The sequence below is a fragment of the Melopsittacus undulatus genome, chromosome 2, assembly GCF_012275295.1.
Source record: "Melopsittacus undulatus isolate bMelUnd1 chromosome 2, bMelUnd1.mat.Z, whole genome shotgun sequence".
Lineage (NCBI taxonomy): Eukaryota > Metazoa > Chordata > Aves > Psittaciformes > Psittaculidae > Melopsittacus > Melopsittacus undulatus.
The window spans coordinates 104,038,761-104,059,168 of record NC_047528.1 but is presented as its reverse complement, the minus strand read 5'-3'; the positions used below and the strand labels follow the sequence as shown (position 1 = coordinate 104,059,168).

Genomic DNA, 20,408 nt, shown 5'->3' with positions numbered 1-20,408 from the left:
CTGACTATTTTTTGTGGGTTGTCGGTATGTGTTTAACAGAGAGACAGATACAGCTGTTCTGCTGAATTTTGTGTTTGTTTTAGTCTTCATTTTACACAGATTGATCCAGGACAGTAATTGTATTTAGCACAATGCTATATTTGCTTTGGAAATATATTTATTTAAAGAGTTGTCAGGATCTTTATAACTTCATGTTTGATAAAGTGTGATTCATTCCTTGAAACTCTAGTTCAAAGGAAAATCTCGACTATTCTTTTATGTACCTGCAGGTGTGTGGGAATCCATTGTCAAGCTGTCCACTTCTGATGTGGTGGCTGTTAGTGGGGTGTTATTCAGCTTTATTTTTCACTGTTACTCACACACAATGCTTTCTTCCAGACCGATACAAAACATTAGGTTGTAGGCAACATTCAGGAACAGTGTAAGTTTTAATTAGAAATGGGCTTTTTTGTGTGGTGGAAGCTGTGTCCAAATTGCATTCAAAGATTTTCAGAAATATGCTGGCTGTACTTGAGTGAGATACATTTGTATAGTTTTGTGTGGTCTATTTTATATTATTTATTAATTTAAAATTATTATTTCTGAGTAGATTTTTGGAGGGCAGGCTACTACAGCTTAGATTATTCTCTGCTGTTAATTCACGTTAAAAGTTGAGATTGCATCACCTTTGTCAAAGTATATTTTGCTTGTGATGAGGAGGAGGTTTTCTGGGAGTGCTTGCTTAGATGTAGAATATGCTTAGTAAGTTTAACACCTTTGTCTAGAGTGGTAGGAAATATTTCCAAGGTGACTCTCAAGGGTTGCTTGTTCAAATACTCAGTTATTAATCTTGTGTACTGCAATTCAAATTAAAACTCTCCTTCCTGTGCTTGCAGATGTGTGGGCTCTCTTTTGTGATGTATATTATATGAGGACATCTTTTTACGGAGGCAAGAGTGCTACATTTTGCTTTGTTTTGTTGTATCCTTATGTGTTTCCTGGTTTTCAAATTAGCAGTGGTTTTCAAGGATGACCAGAGGTGGAATTCACTACAGGCTATAATTCTGACCTTTGCAAGTGTGGGTAATTAATTACATAGTATTCCTTCTTTATATTAGTAGGAGTGGTGGCAGAAACAAGGTGAGACCAACTAAAAAGGTCTTCACTAAATGAAAATTTAGCATTTGTTGTACAGAGAAAATCCTTATTAAAGACAAAATAACACTTCAAAAGTCTCACTTTTTGAAGCATCAGTTTTTCTTTACTGCTAACTCACAAAGACCTTCTTTGGACCTGTTAATCACAAACATTGAGTTCAAGTTTTGAGTATACGTGAATCCACATAGCTTTTGTAAAGTGTTTCCACTCTCTGTTTTGAGATCATCTTTTCAGTGGCTGAGGGCTGTGCATACTTGAATAGGTTGATTTGAGGAAGAGTGTTTATGCTGTGGGTTTTGTGCTATCCAGGTGGTTGCTCCTCTGCCATATAAGAAAATGGGTAAATGCAGTGTACATGTCTGGGGTAATATCCATTCTGAAACACAAGAAGGATGATAATGAGCAGAGCTTATTGGCCTCCCCTGAAGCTTCAGTTTTTTTAAACAGGAATAGTTAGCCTGGCCACCTCAAAATGCTGTTTTAACTCAATTTCATGATAATATCTAGATCTCTATGCAGGAATATGTTCAACAAGAGGTAGACAAACATTGTGGGAGAGTTACAGATTTTCTTTCAGCCTGGAGCACAACCCTTTCACTGATTCAGGTGTTAAAGGGGCATGCATTGTTCTTCGGGGAGTTTTTGTTGAGATGGTTCTTTTTAAGTTAAGTTTTTTTGTGCATTCTATGTAATTTCATTTCCCTTTTTTGCACTGTGTTGTAGGTCCAGCTCGCTGGGACAAGTTTACAGGCTGCTGCTCAGTCCTTAAATGTGCAGGTAATGACAGTTACCTTCCATTGCTCATCCTTCTCTCATTCCAGACAGCATTGTGGTCCCATTAGAGATGGTTTTTAACTTATGATATACTACTTCATTTTTTCATTCTGACTGGTCTTGCAAGTGTAGGTATGAAGGAATAATAGTTTTATAACTGTAAATCGGGCTCAGAATTCTAAGCATTCAGAAACTGGGGTTAAACCATGCAGTGATTGTAACTTTATACTGAATTTCAGACAGGTATTGTATCATGAAAACTATAAACCTCCAGGAATATTTCATGTTCTTCCATTTATTCATGTATTTTAAAAATAGCAAGTATTACTTCGCAATTTGTCCTTGCTTCTGGTAGCTGAATAGAGGAATATAATGTAACATTAACTGTGTAATGTGGCTAGTGTAGATAGCTTGTGTAAATATCACATAGTGATTTTAAAGTAAGTCAGAGTAATTGTTGTTTAATAACATATGTGAGACATCAAAGCTTTCAAACTTTTATGCTCAGATGCTGAACACTTTAGTGTATCAGTTAATGTGCCACTTCCTCAGTCGTAGTTTAAGGGACAAGGGATGGATGCAGTCTTACAAAAAACTGGTTTCAGTAGTGCTTGTTATTAAAGAATGTAGGTAGTGCATTACATGGAATGCAATAGAATGCGGACCCACTTATACATAATAACAATTTGGGAAGAAGAGGGGGTATAGTGACCTTCCTTTCTAAGAGGAAGGAGGCAGAAAATTGCCTTGGTTGCCATGGTAAACTTCCATCCCTGAGAGATATGTTGGCAAACAGGCTGTATCTCCAGTGCAGTGTTTACAGTCCTGCGCTGTAATTACCGCTCAATGACTGGCAGAATTAATCAGAGCCTTTATGTTAATTAGCCTGCTCTGCAGTCCCCAAAACAGGTGGTGGAAAATATGCAAATCTATGCAGAATTTTAATGTTCTGCATAACCAGTTTTAATTATCATAAAACTCTCCCCCTCATCATGTGCTTACATTTCCTCCCTCTTGTCTTCACAATTTCTTCTGTTACAAAAACCCCAAACAACAAACCACAAAAAAACCCCCAACAAATACCTCCCCCCAAATGAAAACCACAGAAAAATCCCTAAGCCCTCAAATATTTTAAAATATAGTAGCATTCAATTAAGTAAATGCTAAACTTTGATTATTTAAAAGCATTGTATTTATTGTATATCCTGCTGTAGGTAGATAAACCTATGAAGATTGTGAGGATTTCTTATACCAGTTCCCTGTAAGCCAACAGAATGATGACTTAGGGGTGTAGGATGCAGGTACAGAAAATGGAAGCACAATCTCCTTTCCTTCATTCTGTTGTTCAGGATTTTAGGCAATGAATAATTTTAGTGACCTTTTCTTTCTTTATGGTGAAAGGTAGTGTCAGCTTCAACTGCATTGCATAAAATGAAATGAGACTTGAAAATTATGTCAGAGAGTTACAAAAGACCTGAGAGTCTTTTTGTTTTGTTTAAACTGCATTACCTACAGACATGTTTGAGCAATTGTAGCTGAGATGGTGGTCATATAGAGCCATTGCTTAAACACGCTCTTAAAATAAACCCAAGGGCTTTTTGTATGCAGATGAAACACTTTTGTTGTGCAGTGTTGAGAGACAGCAGTGTTTATATGTTGACATCTGTTTTACACTATAAAGAGCTGTATTTTTATTTTTTTTTTTAACTAGTCTAAATCTAATGAAGAATCTGGGGACTCTCAGCAACCATGCCAGCCTTCCCAGCAGCCTTCAGTGCAGGCGGCCATACCCCAGACCCAGCTCATGCTGGCCGGAGGACAGATCACTGGGGTAAGATTTCCCCAAGTATACTGTAGTAAGCCTCCTGTCCAGTAAATGATGGTACTATGTGTGGCAGGCCCCATAGAACTATCGGTGAGGGTAATTGTGATTTCCTTAACATAGGAAGAAACTCGAGTGAAAGAGGGGACAGAAAATATCTCCTATAAAAAAGCAGAATTTAATCTTTGAGTTTAGTTGCAAAATATTTGCTTTAAGAAAAAAATCTGTCTGTTGTAAGTATCCATCCTGACTCTACAGTGAAATTAAAACCTCGTGTGTGTACAAATGAAAAAGTCATGGATGTCATAAAGAGGATTTTCGTTTTTTTTTTTCCCAAGATTGCAATGAGGCATGGGAACATGAGACTAAATCTTATCAGATAGCCAGGTGAAGAACAAAAAATATGGGAACTGCTGACACTAATTCCTCTTCTCAAACCTGTTTCCTCTTAAGTAACTATATTAGTGCTTGCCTTAAGCCCACTCAACCCTCCTGGTTTAACTTACCAATTTTGATTCTTTTAATTGCACAGCTTTGGAAGTAATTAAGAAGTAACTGTTGGTTTAGGATTACTGGTGTTTCTGCATTATGGTAAATGCTTTCAGTCATTCATGAATGGACTAGTTTGGTTAAAGAGTTTGCTTCTGTGTAATCAGCTTTGCAGTGTTAAGAGTTTGCATGTTAACAAGGAGTGTAGGGCAGTTGCTTCAACAATGTATTTATGATTTGAAGTACTATGTTAGATTATCTCTACTCTTGAATGGAACAGTATCTTAATTTCATGTTCAGTTGTTAGATCTTCTGGTATGCTGGTGTGTAAGTAACCATCCTATTTAGTTTTTGGTTAATTACATTTGAAAGTTTTTAAAGTGAGATTGTTTTAATATATGAGTGAGACTGTGCTTAAAACTCAGCATATTTTATTATTATTCTCATTCTCAAAAAAAAAAAAGTTTGTTTTAAACTGTGATTGTCTGTAGTGGTGAAACATTCTAAACTCCAGGCCTATGCAGATATGGATTGTAGTAAATATGGGCATCAAGATTCATTTACATGTAGACTGCTGCCACCTGTTTCACAGAGATAATGCATGTCTGGGAAAAGGAAGGGATGTAAACTTGCCAACTCTGTTCTGCTAAAAAGAAAAATAAAGGCAGATGGGGAGACTTGGAGAGAAACAAATGGAGCTCATGTTCTTATATCTTATGGCATAATGGAAATGATGAAATATGGCAGAGATTCATGCTAATGTGAAGCAGCTGGGCTGTTATCAGTTTGTTCAGTAGCCATAGCCAGCATTCCTGCTTCTCATTCATCTGGCAAATTATTTGGTGTTCTGCTGGGTGTAAATTTCCTTTCAAATTCTGGCAATACTGGTTCTTTTCTTTTGCTAGCTATTATCACCCTTTTCCTGAACCTCCTGGTAGAGTTATGAAGAAAAGTTAGGCATAAAGTTAGGTTCTAGGTTCCAGTAAGTACAAATACTTGCCTTCATGCAGTTTGGTTTATGGCAGGTATGTGGTGGGTTGGTTCCTACATCTTGTTGAGTAGCCAGTTGTCCTTACTGAAGGCCAGAGTCATTGGCTAGTTAATGGCTGAACTGTAGTAACAGTTCTAGGCATGTCTGGTTAATACAACTAGTAATGAGCTAGCTGATAACTTTGTAGCTGAAGTGGTTCTTTCAGTTATTAATGGCTATGTTTTCTAATTATTTATAGCTCACGTTGACGCCAGCCCAGCAACAGTTATTGCTACAACAGGCGCAGGCACAGTTGCTGGCGGCTGCAGTGCAGCATTCTGCCAGTCAGCAGCACAGCGCTGCTGGTGCTACCATCTCGGCCTCTGCTGCAACGCCGATGACGCAGATCCCTCTATCTCAGCCAATACAGATTGCACAGGTGAGTCTTGAGGCTTGAGAGAATGGAAAATAAAGAGGTCTGACTAATTGCATCATTCAAATGTTATTTTTCTTTCTTATTCAGTTAATTTCTAGAGTCTTTGAGTACTGTTAGTCTTTTCCCATGCATCGCTAGCTGATAAGATTGAAGTTGATAGTTTTAGCAAAGAATGCATACCAGTTGCTTATCAGTTCCACTGGCCTTCTCAGTCTGTTCCAGAATCTGACCAGGTGCTGTATTTTCTGAAATTTCCTCTTTCTTGTAGTTAGCTTGGGAAAAGGAGAAAAAGGGGCATAGAAAGATGCCCATAGAAATGACACTTGTCAAGACCTGTGTGGATGGGAAGGGACACACATATATCAGAAAGAATGCTTGTCAGATCCATATAGCAAAATAGTAGAGGTGATTATTTGACTTGACGCGGTTGTGTGGTATTTTGGCTTGCTGCTTATTGCTCCGAGTTCAGTGACAAAGGATAGGCACTCTTGTGTATAATGAGTCTGGTGTCAGAATCTGTCCAGTTTTATGGTCCTGGTGCTAAAAGAATTGTGAAGCAAGTTCTACTTACTAGGAGTAGCAAAATTCTAGGTCTTCCAGGGTTGGCTTAGTTCAGTGTGGAGAATGCAGTGCCACTGACTCTATGCTTAGCGAATGTTATGGTGAATCTTCTACACTTCTGGACAATGGTAGCCAAATATACAGCACAGGCATCTTGAGTACTACAGTACTTGTGTTGCTGAGGCTCATCTTCCCATAGATTAAGGTTCTTAGTATGCAATATTTCAGTTTGATTAGTGTAGATGTACAAAGCATGTTGAGTATGTAATCTCCAAAGTTGCTACTTCTTACAGTTACCAGGTTCTTGAAGACTGATGTTTTCTATTCTGACTGTTTTCACTTGCATTTAACTGGGATGAAGTGTCCAAGAAGTGAAGATGAGGGCTGGTTAAGTAAAAGAATGGAAATTCTGCAATTACCTGTGACATCCATTGGTGAAATATGCTATTCCTTTATTGTGTTAGTCTGCTAGCTGAATAACAGCCTCGTTGTGCTGTCAGGTTTTTCTTACCTGAATTGGCAAACTTCTGTGGTGTTAGTCTAAAAGTTCTGACCCCTTTGGCTGTCCTTACAAAGGCCAGAGTGATGCCAGCCCACTTTTAGAAGGCCAGAACTGAAGCTGCCCACTGAGTCCCTTGGTGCCCTGTGACCAGATGTTACTACTTCTTTTAGCAAAGTATCCCACTTCACTGTCATGATCTGGAGATGATTCAAGAATGTAGAGTTCAAGGAAGCTCATAACTCCCAAGATTATCTCTTAATTTTCTTAAACCTTTGTCTCTAGCCAGTAATACAGGCATACTTCAAGAAAAGAATGGGAAATGTCCTTGTCATTAGCTTCTAGCATCTCTCTGTGCATCTGTCACAGGGCTCCCATTTGATATTATGTGAGTCATCCTAAATGTAAGTGATCCACAGGCGTTAGCAGGTATTTTTGTACGTGTGCAAGATGTGGTTAATGCTGCTCTTCCACTTCAGTGGGAAGCTATGAAAATGTGTGAAGTGCTTAGGATTACTAATTTCATGCTGGGATTTTCTCCAGAACTTCAGAAACTTCAGAAAATTGCAAAGAGTGGAAAAGATCAGGCATGTGCTCTCAAGTAGGAGCTTCTGAAGAGAGTGTTGTCTGGTTTGTGCACGTGAATGAGCTAAATGCTCTATGAAAAATAGGATGTGATCATGTAGTTGCCACCTATACAAATACATACAATGTGTATTTGTAACACAAGGGTTAAAAAGTAAAGTTTTGCTTGTTTTCTGGCATTCCTCATTACTTAGATGTTTGGCTTTACGATTAATTTATTTTAGGATAGGTTATTTTGATACATAAATGTAGCTTGGTTGTATCTTGTTAGCTTCTTACGATGAAAGCAGAAAGCATAATATAGAATCATAGAATAGTTAGGGTTGGAAAGGACCTGAAGATCATCTAGTTCAAACCCCCTGCCATGGGCAGGGACACCTCACACTAAACTGTGTCACCCAAGGCTCTGTCCAGCCTGGCCTTGAACAACACCAGGAATGGAGCATTCCCAGCTTCCCTGGGCAACTCATCCAGTGCCTCACCACCTTTACAGTAAAGAACTTCCTCCTTATATCCAGTTTAAACTTCCCCTGTTTAAATTTGAACCTTGTCCTGTCACTACAGTCTCTAACAAAGAGTCCCTCACCAGCATCCTTATAGGCCCCCTTCAGATACTGGAAGGCTGCTATGATGTCTCCATGCACCTTCTCTTCTCCAGGCTGAACAGCCCAACTTTCTCAGCCTGTCTTCATATGGGAGGTGCCCCAGCCCCCTGATCATCCTTGTGGCCTCGTCTGGACTTGTTCCAACAGTTCCATGTCCTTTTTATATTGAGGACACCAGAACTGCACACAATACTCCAAGTGAGGTCTCACAAGAGCAGAGTAGAGGGGCAGGATCATCTCCTTCGACCTGCTGATCATGCTCCTTTTGATGCAGCTTAGGATACGGTTGGCTTTCTGGGTTGCAAGTGCACACTGCTGGCTCATGTTAAGTTTCTCATCGACCAACACCCCCAAGTCCTTCTCCGCAGGGCTGCTCTACATCTCTTCTCTACCCAACCTGTAGCTGTGACTGGGATTGCTCTGACCCAGGTGTAGAAACTTGTACTTGACATGGTTAAAATTCTTAAGGTTAGCATCTGCCCACCTCACAAGCATGTCAAGGTCCCTCTGAATGGCATTCCTTCCCTCCAGTGTATCAACCGAACCACACAGCTTGGTGTCATCGGCAAACTTGCTGAGGGCGCACTCAATCCCACTGTCCATGTTCACCAGCAAAGATGTTGAACAAGACCGGTCCCAACACCGATCCCTGAGGGACACCACTTGTGACTGGTCTCCAGCTGGACATTGAGCCATTGACCACACATCTTTGTGTGCAGCCATCCAGCCAGTTCTTTATCCACCAAGTGGTCCATCTATCAAACTGATGTTTCTCCAATTTAGAGGCAAGGATATGTGCAGATGTTGGATATAAATTAAGATACCCTATGGAAATTTTCTGTTGTACATTTGTAGAGGTGCATAAACCCATGCTTTTTGATCCATCTTGACAACCATTTACAAGTACTGCTTAGCTTTGTTTGCATTGTTATTGTGAACATATATGTGATTACACAGGTAGCTGCATGTTTCTTTTAATTGATGATTTTTGAATAATTGATTGATTGGCAGGCTTCTGCAGCAGAGGGGTTACCTTATTTAACTAACTATTTGCAGAAGCATCATGTCTTTCATGTGCGCTCAGTTAATGACAGGTTATCAGCTGTAGCAGTCTGGTAAGAGGTTAGTGCTGCTGCTAAATTGTCAATAAACGGTTTTACCAAGTTTTGGAATTCTTTGTGAAAGTTATTTTTTTTTCAGGATCCATGATTATTGTTTATATGATGTAAATCTCAAAATGTCAAAGATGCTGAAGTTCTGAAGTTGTAGCTAGAGATAATCATAGAATGGTTGGGGCTGGAAAGGACCTTAAGATTATCTAGTTCCAAACCCCCTGCCATGGGAAGGGATGCCTCACAGTAGACCATGTCGCCCAAGGCTTTGTCCAGCCTGGCCTTGAACACTGCTAGTTATGGATCATTTACCACTTCCTTGGGCAACCTCTTCCAGTGCCTCACCATCCTTACAGTAAAGAACTTCTTCCATATATCTAACCTGAACATCCACTGTTTAAGTTTAAACCCATCACCCCTTGTCCAATTGCTATAGCCCCTGATGAATTTAGAACTTCAGATGACTTTAAAAAACAAAACCAAGATACTTCCTCATGTCAAGATGCATCACTTGACAGATTATTCTGTCAAAATAGGAGCTGGATTGTTTTGATCTTTCTAAATTGTTAGGCAGCACTAGAAGAAGTGCATGTTTCCTGAAAAGTCTTTCCATCTCTTTCTATGTGCTTGTGCTAGTAGACAGATTTTTGCCATTGAGAAAAAGATTGGTATAGTGAAACAGTGTCACGTTTGTTTGCATGGTTGCTCTTGGGGGTTTTATTAAAATGCTACAATTAACTGAATAATAGAACTTTCCCAAGGTAGAAATAAAGTTGGATTTCAAATTAATTTGAGGGGCTATTTAAGAGTGATTAGCCTTGGAAGTATCATTTCCATTCTGTGCTATGGTATTGTATTTCTGTATTTAAACAAGACTCAGCCAACATGCCATTTACCAACATAGATGCACAGAATAAGATTGCTTATACCAGTTATCCCTGAGGCCTCAATTTAAAAACAGTTTTCTCATATTAAAGTGTAAGAGCCTGATGATAAGAGCTGTCATATCTTAGCTGAGTACCCTGTTTTGTGAATACAGTAATTTTGAACAGAAAGCTCTCTTCTTTTGATCTCAGAAACACACTGCCACTGTTTCTTTGTATTCTTTTTGTTATATAACTCCATGTACTGTGGTACTTCCTCACATCATCTGAGATCTACATGATCATCTGTGTGTGTGTGTGTGTGTGTGTGTGTTCTTCGGTTGTTTGCTTTTGGTGGGGGAGGTCCTGACAGAAAACCTATCTGGTTTTCTGTCCACAGTTTTTCCTTCAAAAATTTCTTCCCAACTCTTCCTTTTGTATTTCTACTTTTTTTCTTATCCACCTCTACAGCCGTAGTCAGTTTGCCCTACTCTTTCTATTTTTGTTTCTTCCTCTGCATCTAGTCCTTGCATCTATTTCAGTAGGAGCCCCTCTGTGTTGGAGGGTCTGCTCAATCTGAAAAGGTAGCTAGTAGAACATTGGAAATAAGTGAAAATGAGTGGAGATCCATGTTGCTGTTGTGATTTGGGCTGAAGGAGTAAGAGTTTTTAGTAACAATTCTGACTGAGCTAACTCCATAGTATGAAATCAGAAGAAATACGGAATTCTTGGGTAAAAAAATGGAGTAGTTATATCTCTTTTTTTTTAGAAGGAAATTTGCCTTGATTTCATAGGAATGGTTGTGGTACTTACCAAATTTTATGAAAGCAAACAATACCATCAACTTCAAAACCACTCTGTTCTGCCTGGAGGTACTTCTTTGAAATGTTACCATTCTCTTATAAAATGTAAGTTTTCATTTCTTAAAGAGCATTGCTTGGTCAGTCCATCTGTTGTCTGTCTACCATATTGTTACATTGCATGCTTTTGACTTACCATGACCAAGTTGTCTAAGTGATTGATGGCTGGTGTCTTCGTAATGCAGGTTAAGTAGTCATTTTCTTATAATGCCTGTGTGTGGTCTCGTAAATCAATTGACTCTTTTTTCCCTCCCTAGTCTTCCTTTCTACCCACTGATTCTCCTCACCTCTCTTCCCCAGCATGAGATTGTTGCAACCTTGAAGTCTTAGTTTAACAGTTTAAAAATCATGTAAGGTCATAGTCAGATATCTATATTCTGCAAATGATTGTATTGTGTAAATAAAAAGTTATTCTTGTCAGTCTGTCTTGACTTTCCATCACTGGCAGTTAATGGCCTTTCACATCTGCTGTCTGAGCAGCTTGTTTGAGTGCTCAGTAACCTGCATCAGTCAAAATGCGGGCTGGCGGCTTTATGGGTCTTAAGAATCAGGTCTAGTGTGTCTTACCAAGTATGTTAAAACTAGCAGCTCCATTCAGGCAGCAAGACTGAGCACTGTCTAGGGGCAAACTGGCAATATTAACGTTTTCTGACACAGTCAGACTCAGAAAAGGGCGTTTGCCTGCAGACAGGTAACCCAGTATCTGAGTAACTCATCAGAATTAGAGTTTTGGGGAGGTTTTGTTGTTTGGTTCGTTTGGTTTGTTTAATCAGAAATTCTGCGTTTGGGCAGCATCTCAGGCTTTTATCCATCTACTTGGTGGGTATTTTGAAATAGGTTCTTCCCAGGAAGGTAGAAAGATTCTAGACAAGTAAATAGATAATTTTCATAGATTACCTCTGTTATGTTGGCCAGCTTCATGTTGTGTTTCCATTTTCAAACTTCAGTTACTCTTGTTATTGTTGTGTTTGAAGAAGATGAAAGGAAAAGATTAGCATTTTTCAAAGTTTAGCATTTATGTTGAGACCAGCATTTGATTATAGAGAAGTAATAGTTCTGAATGGTTTACATACGTAAAAATAGGGTTCTACAGTAGTGCAGTGTTTTCAATTATCCCTTTTAATTTTTAATTATAGCCATGTTTATTAAGCTTATTGTAATTTGATTTAAAACTAATAAAATATATTTATTTGCTATTTATGTTAGCTACTTTCTGAAATTTGGCCTGAAAAGTGCAAGCTAGGAAGCTGTAATTTTTTGCTTTCCTGTTGCTGATTAGAATGGTAATTGCAGATTGTTGATGTTATAAACAAAATAGCTCCCAGCTAATATGCTTGATTTGTCAACAGTGAATTTTGTAGCAGTTGTATCCTCAGAAAGTAAGTTTGAAAACTGTGTGTGCTGATAATTCAAAAGTATTTGAAACCTACTGCATTTGGGGTGGGGAGAGAGGGAACTGATTTTCTTTTTTGTTAAAGAAGAAAAGTGCTGGAAATATTTTGCTGGGTTATTTGGTACTCAATTTTTGTTTGGTTTTATGAAGTACAGAGAAACTCAGATTGCCAGTGTAAAGGATATTCAGTAGCAGATAGCAAGACTGCTGTGTTGGACATCCACATTTATCTTTAAATGTCAGAATATAACTGATTAATAGGAAATTTAGTTACACTGGGAGTCACGGCTGACTTAAATGTCTAACACACAGTTCTCTCTTTTCCCATTTTCTTTCTTTTTTTTTTTTGTCCCTCCCCTTTTCTTCCCCCCCCTTTCCCTGTTTCCTTAAGGATTTGCAGCACTTGCAGCAGCTTCAGCAACAGAATCTCAACCTGCAACAGTTTGTGTTGGTGCATCCAACAACCAACTTGCAGCCAGCACAGTTCATCATCTCTCAAACACCACAGGGGCAGCAGGGTAAGTGGTCCTTGCCAGGAAAGAAAATTGTAAATAGCTTTTTAGAGGAGAAGGTGAAACTGAAGTGGTTGATACACCTTCACTAACTGTTGATATTCCCTAGAAGAAATAACAGTATTGCTATTAGAAGACTTGAAAGGGACACCTCCTTTCTGGGTGTTAAACGCAAAATGCTAAGACTGTCTCATGGTTTAACCTGGCAGGTAGTTAAACACCTCACAACCACTTGTTCACTTCCTCTAACTGCTGTACGATGAAGGAGAGGATTTGTGAGGAGGGAGGGGGGAAGAAGTAAAACTTGTGGGTTGAGATAAAGACAGTTAAATAGGACAGAACCAGAAGGCATGATGATGATGGTGACAATAAAAAATTAGAATATACAAAGCAAGTGATGCACAGTGCAATTGCTTACCACCAGCTGACTGGTACCCAGCCAGTTCCTGGGCAGCGGCCCCTAGTCAGCTTTCCCCCTAGTTTATATACTGTGCATTATGTCACATGGTATGGGATATCACTTTGGCCAGTTCAGGTCAGCTGTCCTGGTTATGCCCCCTCCCAGCTTCTTGCGTCCTCCAGCCTACTGGTGGGGTGGGGTGAGAATCTGAAAAGTCTTTGACTTAGTGTAAGCACTGCTTAGCAACACCTAAAACATCAACATTATTCCCAGACTAAAGCTAAAACACAGCACTATACCAGCTACTAGGAAGAAAAATAACTATGCCAGCCAAAACCAGAACATGCTGGAAAAAGATGACAAAGTCAAGAGTCCTTGTGGGAGACTAGAAAAGTCCTTAAGCCTAAGGAGGGTACAGTGAATTTTGTCATGAACTGAAATAATAATAGTACCTTGAAAAAAGAGCTAAAAGGCTTGAGGGTTTTTTTGTTTTGTTTTTTTTTTTTTAGAATTCCTTCTGGAAATATTATTTTGGTGGTAAACTGGGTATGGCTTACATGCTAAAGGCAAACCAAGGCAGTTGTAGGTGATATTGTGCCCAACCAGTTAAGATGTTGTACAGTAACTTTGCTCTAAGTACTAATGCATTCATGTTGCAATAAATCAGAGTACTGATTGCACCCCATTTGTTGATGTCCACAGAAAACTGCATTTAGCCATGGTCTCTTATACTGATATGCCAAAATGGTCTTCCCCCCCACCCTTTCTTTTCTGTATGAACTCAGTTGTTCAGGTCTGGTAATCCAAAGATTGTTGCTCAGAAGGCAAATCCTGTTATGCTTGAAGAGTCCTCCAGAGCCTGGCTGTCCTATAAAGCAGCTCTTTGCACTTCATTTTTCTTTTTTTATTTTTTCATGCACCATTCCTTCTTACATACTATGAATTTGATAGCCCTGGCTTTCCATTGTGCTGAGTCCCTCACACTGTCTGAATGCTCTCAGATTTGGATAAAGTGTTAATCAAAATTAACTTTTTTAAAAATAGGACTTGATTTAGGAGAGCTTTTATACCAGCACTGGTAGAAAGTAGCTAAAAGGCTATTTATGGAAGCATTTAGTGATGTACTAGTTTCTTAAAAAGAAGCAGAACTTACAAGCTTGATGTATTCTTCTAGAAGAATTCAAACTTAAGCAAAATTTAGTTCAAGGATTCTTTAAAATAGGCAGTTTTTTTTTTCTTTTGTAAGGAAACAGCAACAAAAAAGCATTGTTTTGAAAAATTTACTGGTTTTCTAAAAAATGCCTACATTTTTCAGCTAACCTGTTTTTTTAAAACATCTCTGAAGATGGTTCACAAAAAAGGAAACTTAACAGAAGCAATTATATTAATATCTCAAAATGAATTGCCTTTATTATGGAAAAGAAGGAAAGTTATTTGTTTGCTTAAAAAAAATCTGTTGAAGTAGATTAACTACCAGAGAGGTTTTCATAGTACACCTCTTTGAAGGACCATCTCTGAAAATGATTTCTTCACTGCAGTTTAAGACCTGCATGTTGCTGTCATCAGTGATGCAGTGTGTGTAGAAACACCATTTTTTACTGGTAATGTGCAACCTGGACAACTGAATAGCTCAAAAATGTTGGAAGATTTATATTCTGTCCATAGGCCATTAGTGTGTGACAATCTTCCAAACTGAAATGCTTGAATGGATCCAATTTTCTTCATGAGCACTCAATGATAAAGCAACATGTATGTCATAATATCCCTTATATCACTTTTTGGTGTGGCTTTGTGCAGTATTTCATGGTTATTGTTAGAAGATCTCAAACAGTGTGTTATTATTTACAAGAAAGATTCAGAAAGTGTGTATTTTTATTTTGTTGTTTGCTGTTGCAGCTGGCTTTTCCATATTTTTCTTGTCCTATTAGTCCTACTTGCACATTAGTCAACTTCATAAAATAATAATATTTTTGAATAAAGTAGCATAGAGCTTTCTTTAAAACCAGTGGCATTCAGGGTTCTTTTGCTGCCTCATTGGTACTGCATAGCGCTTTATATATATATATATATATATATATATATGTATGTATGTATTTAACAGCTAAAGAAAATTCAGGTTTATTTATGGATTATCTGTTCTTGAAGAAATCAACTGCTTTACAGCCTACGTATTTTGTACATGCCAATTGTGTAAATGAGAAATATGATTTTTAATACAGAGAGTAGTTGAGGGAAATGAAGAATGTTATTTCTAAGCAAGATTGTAGAAAAAATGTAAACATTAGGTACAGAGAAGCTTCTTTTACTTGAAGAGGTGATGGTGTGCAGAGTAATGTGATCATCAGCAATCATACTGAGATTCTTGGAAGGGGTTGAATGTCATGGCTTAGATCCAACTTCTGGAAAAAAAAAATTGAAAATTTAACACCTAAAATACTAATCAACAATGAGGATGTTATTCTTCTATCTTTCTTCAATACACATAGCTCACAGCAGCATATGTGAAATTCTCCCTTTAAGTGCACTGCCATATGTCTGGTGTAGTCATCTTTTCCACATGATTTCTGGTTATTCTCTGGCTGAGGTGAAACAAATTGTGAAGTTCCTGTTTTTCACGTTTGGTAATAGGTAACATCATAACTGAAGGAATTGTTTCAAGACTCAACAGATATGCAGAAGATTGAATGGAAATAGAAATTTGGAACAATTTCTTATTCAGAGCAATTCTTGTCCACTTATTATTGCTAAGGTCATAGGCAGGAATGTAGCACCGTTTACAGTATTTATACATCTTTTTTCTGTTCTCCTATCTAATAGATCTGTCTCTAGAATAATCAATTCAACATCCTTTACTACAATTACAGCTGTTTCTTAAAAATAATACCCTCATCAAATGACCATTTGCCTTTCTACTCTGAAGATACTGCCAATAAAAATCATATCGGTAAAATGTGAATGGAGAAGGGAAATCATACTTAATTTCATTTAAATTAATCTTGCAAATAGAAGTTATGAGAAAAGACTGCATCATTGTAAAGGGGATTTGGAATCAGTACTTGTAAAGAAAGTATCCAAAAAGGCAAATGTGGAAGACAAGCTAATAAGTAGCTTTAAACATTGAAACTGGGCCTACCTACTCTCAGTTTATTCCTGTTTATTATTAAAACCCTTGTTTATGATTTTATTGTAAAAATACCTGGGAAGATGATGACAGGCCAAATCCAGTGCTGTTCTCTTCTTTCATACTTGTCCAACAGACTTTGAGACCTCACTTGTGTCATTGAAAAAAAAAAACCCAAACACATTTTTTAAATGAAATAACGAATGTTAAACACTGGTATGTACCCTGCTGGCCTCTGGTACCATAAATCAGGAGTGCAGCTTCCTTACCCAGTGTTAAGATGGAGGAAGATGCCTGAAGTTTCTTGTATTTCTTCTCAGATAAATCAAATTTGTAATGGCCAAGCATTCGTCTCATCTGAGATTGTGCACCTGTACTGCTCTTATAGGACTTTTACTGGTTTTGTTAATAATATGCTCTGTGAACCAGGTGAAAGTGCTTAGGTCTCCTCAATATGCAGATGAGGAGACCCAGGATTTCATTGTCATTAAGAGGCTCTTGATGACAGCGTATTTGCTGACACAGCAGTTGAATAAAATGTAGCTGAATCTGCACATTGGAAGGGAGAGCTTGAAGTGGAATGAGGAAGAACTTGGGAGAAGTAATTTAAATGTTAACTTTTCCCCATGTGCTACAAATACCCATTACCAAGATCTGAATTAAATCCTCTCATACTGTCCTCTTTGAAATCAAGTCTTTGCTTCTAACCATCTGAACAGCATCAATGGGTAAAAATGCTGACTTTTCATTGAAGTAGTGTGGCAGCACCTTTGCATGGATCACTGAAATGATACTCTACAAAACCACAGTGCAGCAGCTTCAGCACATTTGCGTCATGTTCCTGAGCTATCTTAAAGGGTACCTGGATGCAGCAAAAAGTGCAGCAGCAGTGTGCAGCAGCTTAACACCTTGGTGGAACAGATTTGTAGGAATGGATAGGTTAGCACTTTCTCTCTTGTGTTGGATCCCAGTGTAATTCCAAGTCCCCATTTTGCAAGATTTGGATTTGATAAAATGGAGTACACCAAGGTGCCCAGAAGGTTCTTTGCATCAACAGTGGTAAACAAAGTTATAGCACTGTATGTAACATGTGGTATGACACCCTTCCTTCTTTCCTTTCAGTTGTTTCCAGTTAATCAAATTATGACATTTTAATGGCTTTGTCTTGGAAGCTAACTTCCAGGATATGTCTGTGAGAAGATGAATGGCTTTGGCAAAGCAATCAAGTTCTTTTTAGATTAAAAAAAAATAATAAAAATCACTCTTTGGGGGGATCAGATAGGAATGAATTCTGTATTATGCTTCTGGGCCAACTTTTTAAAAATTATGCTGGAAAAAAAAGGTCTGCATTTGAATGTTTGTTTTATCTTTTGTTTAATTTTAATCAGAACTAAACTCCAGATTAGTCTGCTGGCTGGCAGGAAGAGTTTTTTGCCCTGGACCAAAAAAATACTCTTGTAGACATTACAGGAAGAGTCCTGGATGATGGTAGATATATTTACTTTAACTATTAAAAAATCCAACGAAACCTCCAAAACATCTGAAGCATCATACCTCTGCATGAATCCTTATCTCATCCATTCTTTTGGAGCATCATATAGGTGATACATGTGGCATGTTTAGTGCAATAATACTACTGGACTCTTAGAACCCAAAGGAAAGGGCTAGAAATACTACCTCTGTAAATGTAAGTACACAAGTACAATTTTAAAAAGATACGTAGGTTGGAAGGGGCCTGTAGAGGTCATATAGTATTTCTTGAAGCAGGTCCAATTACAGCAGAATGCTTAGGGCCATGGCCAGTTGACTTTGAACATCACCAAGTATGGAGATTCTGCAGCCTCTTCAAGTATCTACTCCAATAGCTGACTACTCTCATGATTAAAATAAAACAGAAAAGTTTCCTTATGTCTACTTGTCATAGACATGTTCTTGCATCTCAGTACTGTGCACCCTCAAAAAGAGCCCATTTCTGTCTCTGAGGACAGAAATAGGATCTAACCTATTTTTTTTCATAAGGCTGAACAACCCAGGTTACTTACCTGTTCTTCATATGGGTGTTCCAGTCTGTTAGCCACCCTCGTGGGCCTTGAATGTACAAAATCCAGGATATGATTGTGTCTTGTACGTGGAAACCAAAAGCTGAACGCAGTACTCTAGATGCCGTCTTGCTAGTGCCAAAGAGAGGGCAAGAACTGCAGCCCTTGACCTGGTGATTGCACTCTTGTGGATAGAGCCCAGGACATGATTGTTGACTGTCCTTATTGTAAGAACACACTGCTGGCTCAGGCTCATCTTACTGACCTCCAGGACACCCAGGTCTATTTTCTGTGAAACTGCTTTCTAGCCACCTGATGTCCACCCTGTTTTGCTATACAGGCTTGTTCCAGTTCCCATCCATGATGTCGCATTTTCCTGCACTGATCTTTATGAGTTTCCATTTGCATAGCTTCTCTAGACCCTGACTTCTGGTTTATTGACCATTTCCCCTCTATTTAGTATTATCCACAAGCTCCCTGAGAGTGTATTTTGTCCCATCAGTGTTATTGGTTATAAAGATATTGATATTATATTAATATTCATTAATTATTACCATCAGTACTGTTAAACAGTATTAATGGCAGTGTGAAGTTCCTAAGGAAACAGCAAACTGTGAAACACCAGGATCTCAGCAGTTGCTTAAAAAGTGCAGTTTTGGACTTAAACTGTATTTAAAAGACTGTGCTATGTGCCCTATAAATTAAGTCACTGAGGTTTTCCTTAGTGGAAATGGGGACCAGTAGTTTCTTCTCAGAAAAAAAGCACCCCAAAGATGAAGGTTAGGCAAGTCATGTATGCAAAGAACAGAACTGCATGGAAGCCAACAAGAGTCCAAAGCACATGCATGAAAAATGTCTGGAAAGATTGTAAACCAGTGGAAGAGATGTATGCTTTGCTGAAACAGTTCAGCTCCTCATGCCCTGATTATTACTTCAGTCAACTGCAGGTTGACCTAACTTGTTCTTCAGTTTTTGCCTGAGAAACCTTGTATCAGTCTCTCTTAAATAGGATAAATTGATGTAAAAACTGAGTAGATTAAACACATTCAGAATATTGTATACTGTTCCTCAGTGCTAATTACTTTAGAGGGAGAATAAACTGAGAAAAAATGTAGTCATCTTGTGTTCTCCAGCAAAAGTGTTATTGCCAGAAAAACATCCTCTGGGATTTCTTTGAGGACAAAAACTCCCAAAAGGACAGTCCTAATGACTGATTACAGTCATAAGACGAGTCAGTAACGTGTGATCTGTGGTGTAACTGGTGCACTAGAGGTCAAATGTGGTCACTGTCAGCTGCCTGTTTTTTGTTTGATTGTTGGTTGGCCACTCTACAGTATCAGTGTAATGAGTTGCCCCTTTCTATTTCAAGTTATCAGTTAAAATTCACTGTCATTAAATGAAGGTCAAAACTTCTTCACTTGGGGATGATTGTTCACTAATTAATATTTAGGTTGGGGCAGCTGATGTCATCTTTCAAGTGAATAAATATCTGTGTTGTAAAAAGCACTGTGTAGTAGGGAGCTGTCTTCAAAGTTCCTTAAGCTGCTCTCTTCCCTCGCTGTAGCTTTTCAAAAACACAGATGGAACATGTTGATTATGTTATGCAAAGCATATTTACATAGATATCTATACTGTGCTATTATGTTGCATGAACATCTGGCTTTATTCTGTGGATCTTGACATTTGATAGTAGTGTATTCTATTTAAAATACATGTTTAACAGTTTGCTTAAAAAAAAAAAGCAATATTACTGCCAGAAGACAATTCTGTAGTTGTGTATCCCTCATTGAGGATACATTTTCTTCTTCCTACCCCTGGTAGTCCCTCTTTTCATGTCTCCTATGGCCTTAACCTCGCATAAAAGATCCAGTTTCTCACTTGGTATTTATCAAGTCCTAAATTCCTGTGTCTCCTACCTGTGTTCTACTAAGAGGTAGCTGGTTGTGAGTGGTGTGCTCTGGTTGACCAGCCAGCTGATGAGCCAGAACAGCTCATGTCAAATTCAAATTACAGAATTTAAGTGAAACTTGGTGTTCTGTCCTCTGAGTGCCTGTAGTGTCCATCTGTTGTTGTGCCATTGTTCTCTCCTGGTTTTAGGAACTTGGTATATTGAAGGTGTCTACTAAACACATGTTTAGTTGGTCAGGTTCTTAAATTAATAAGGCGAAGTTGATAGTCATAGCCAGGAGTTACCTAAAGAATACTAGTAATATTTTTAACAATAAAATTG

At 38.3% G+C, this 20,408-nt stretch overlaps 1 protein-coding gene across 2 annotated transcripts in view; it reads left to right on the top strand.

Moving 5' to 3' along the window:
* Positions 1 to 20,408, top strand: part of POU2F1 (POU class 2 homeobox 1) — a 55,746-nt gene that overhangs the window by 16,802 nt on the left and 18,536 nt on the right. Inside the window, exons 4-7 of one of the 2 annotated variants that reach the window (XM_005144471.4) lie at positions 1,861 to 1,914; positions 3,623 to 3,742; positions 5,452 to 5,631; positions 12,498 to 12,624. In XM_005144471.4, coding sequence (XP_005144528.1) covers positions 1,861 to 1,914; positions 3,623 to 3,742; positions 5,452 to 5,631; positions 12,498 to 12,624 — 481 coding nt within the window. The remainder of the gene's footprint in view (positions 1 to 1,860; positions 1,915 to 3,622; positions 3,743 to 5,451; positions 5,632 to 12,497; positions 12,625 to 20,408) is intronic. The other variant, XM_034074448.1, reaches the window with a different exon arrangement.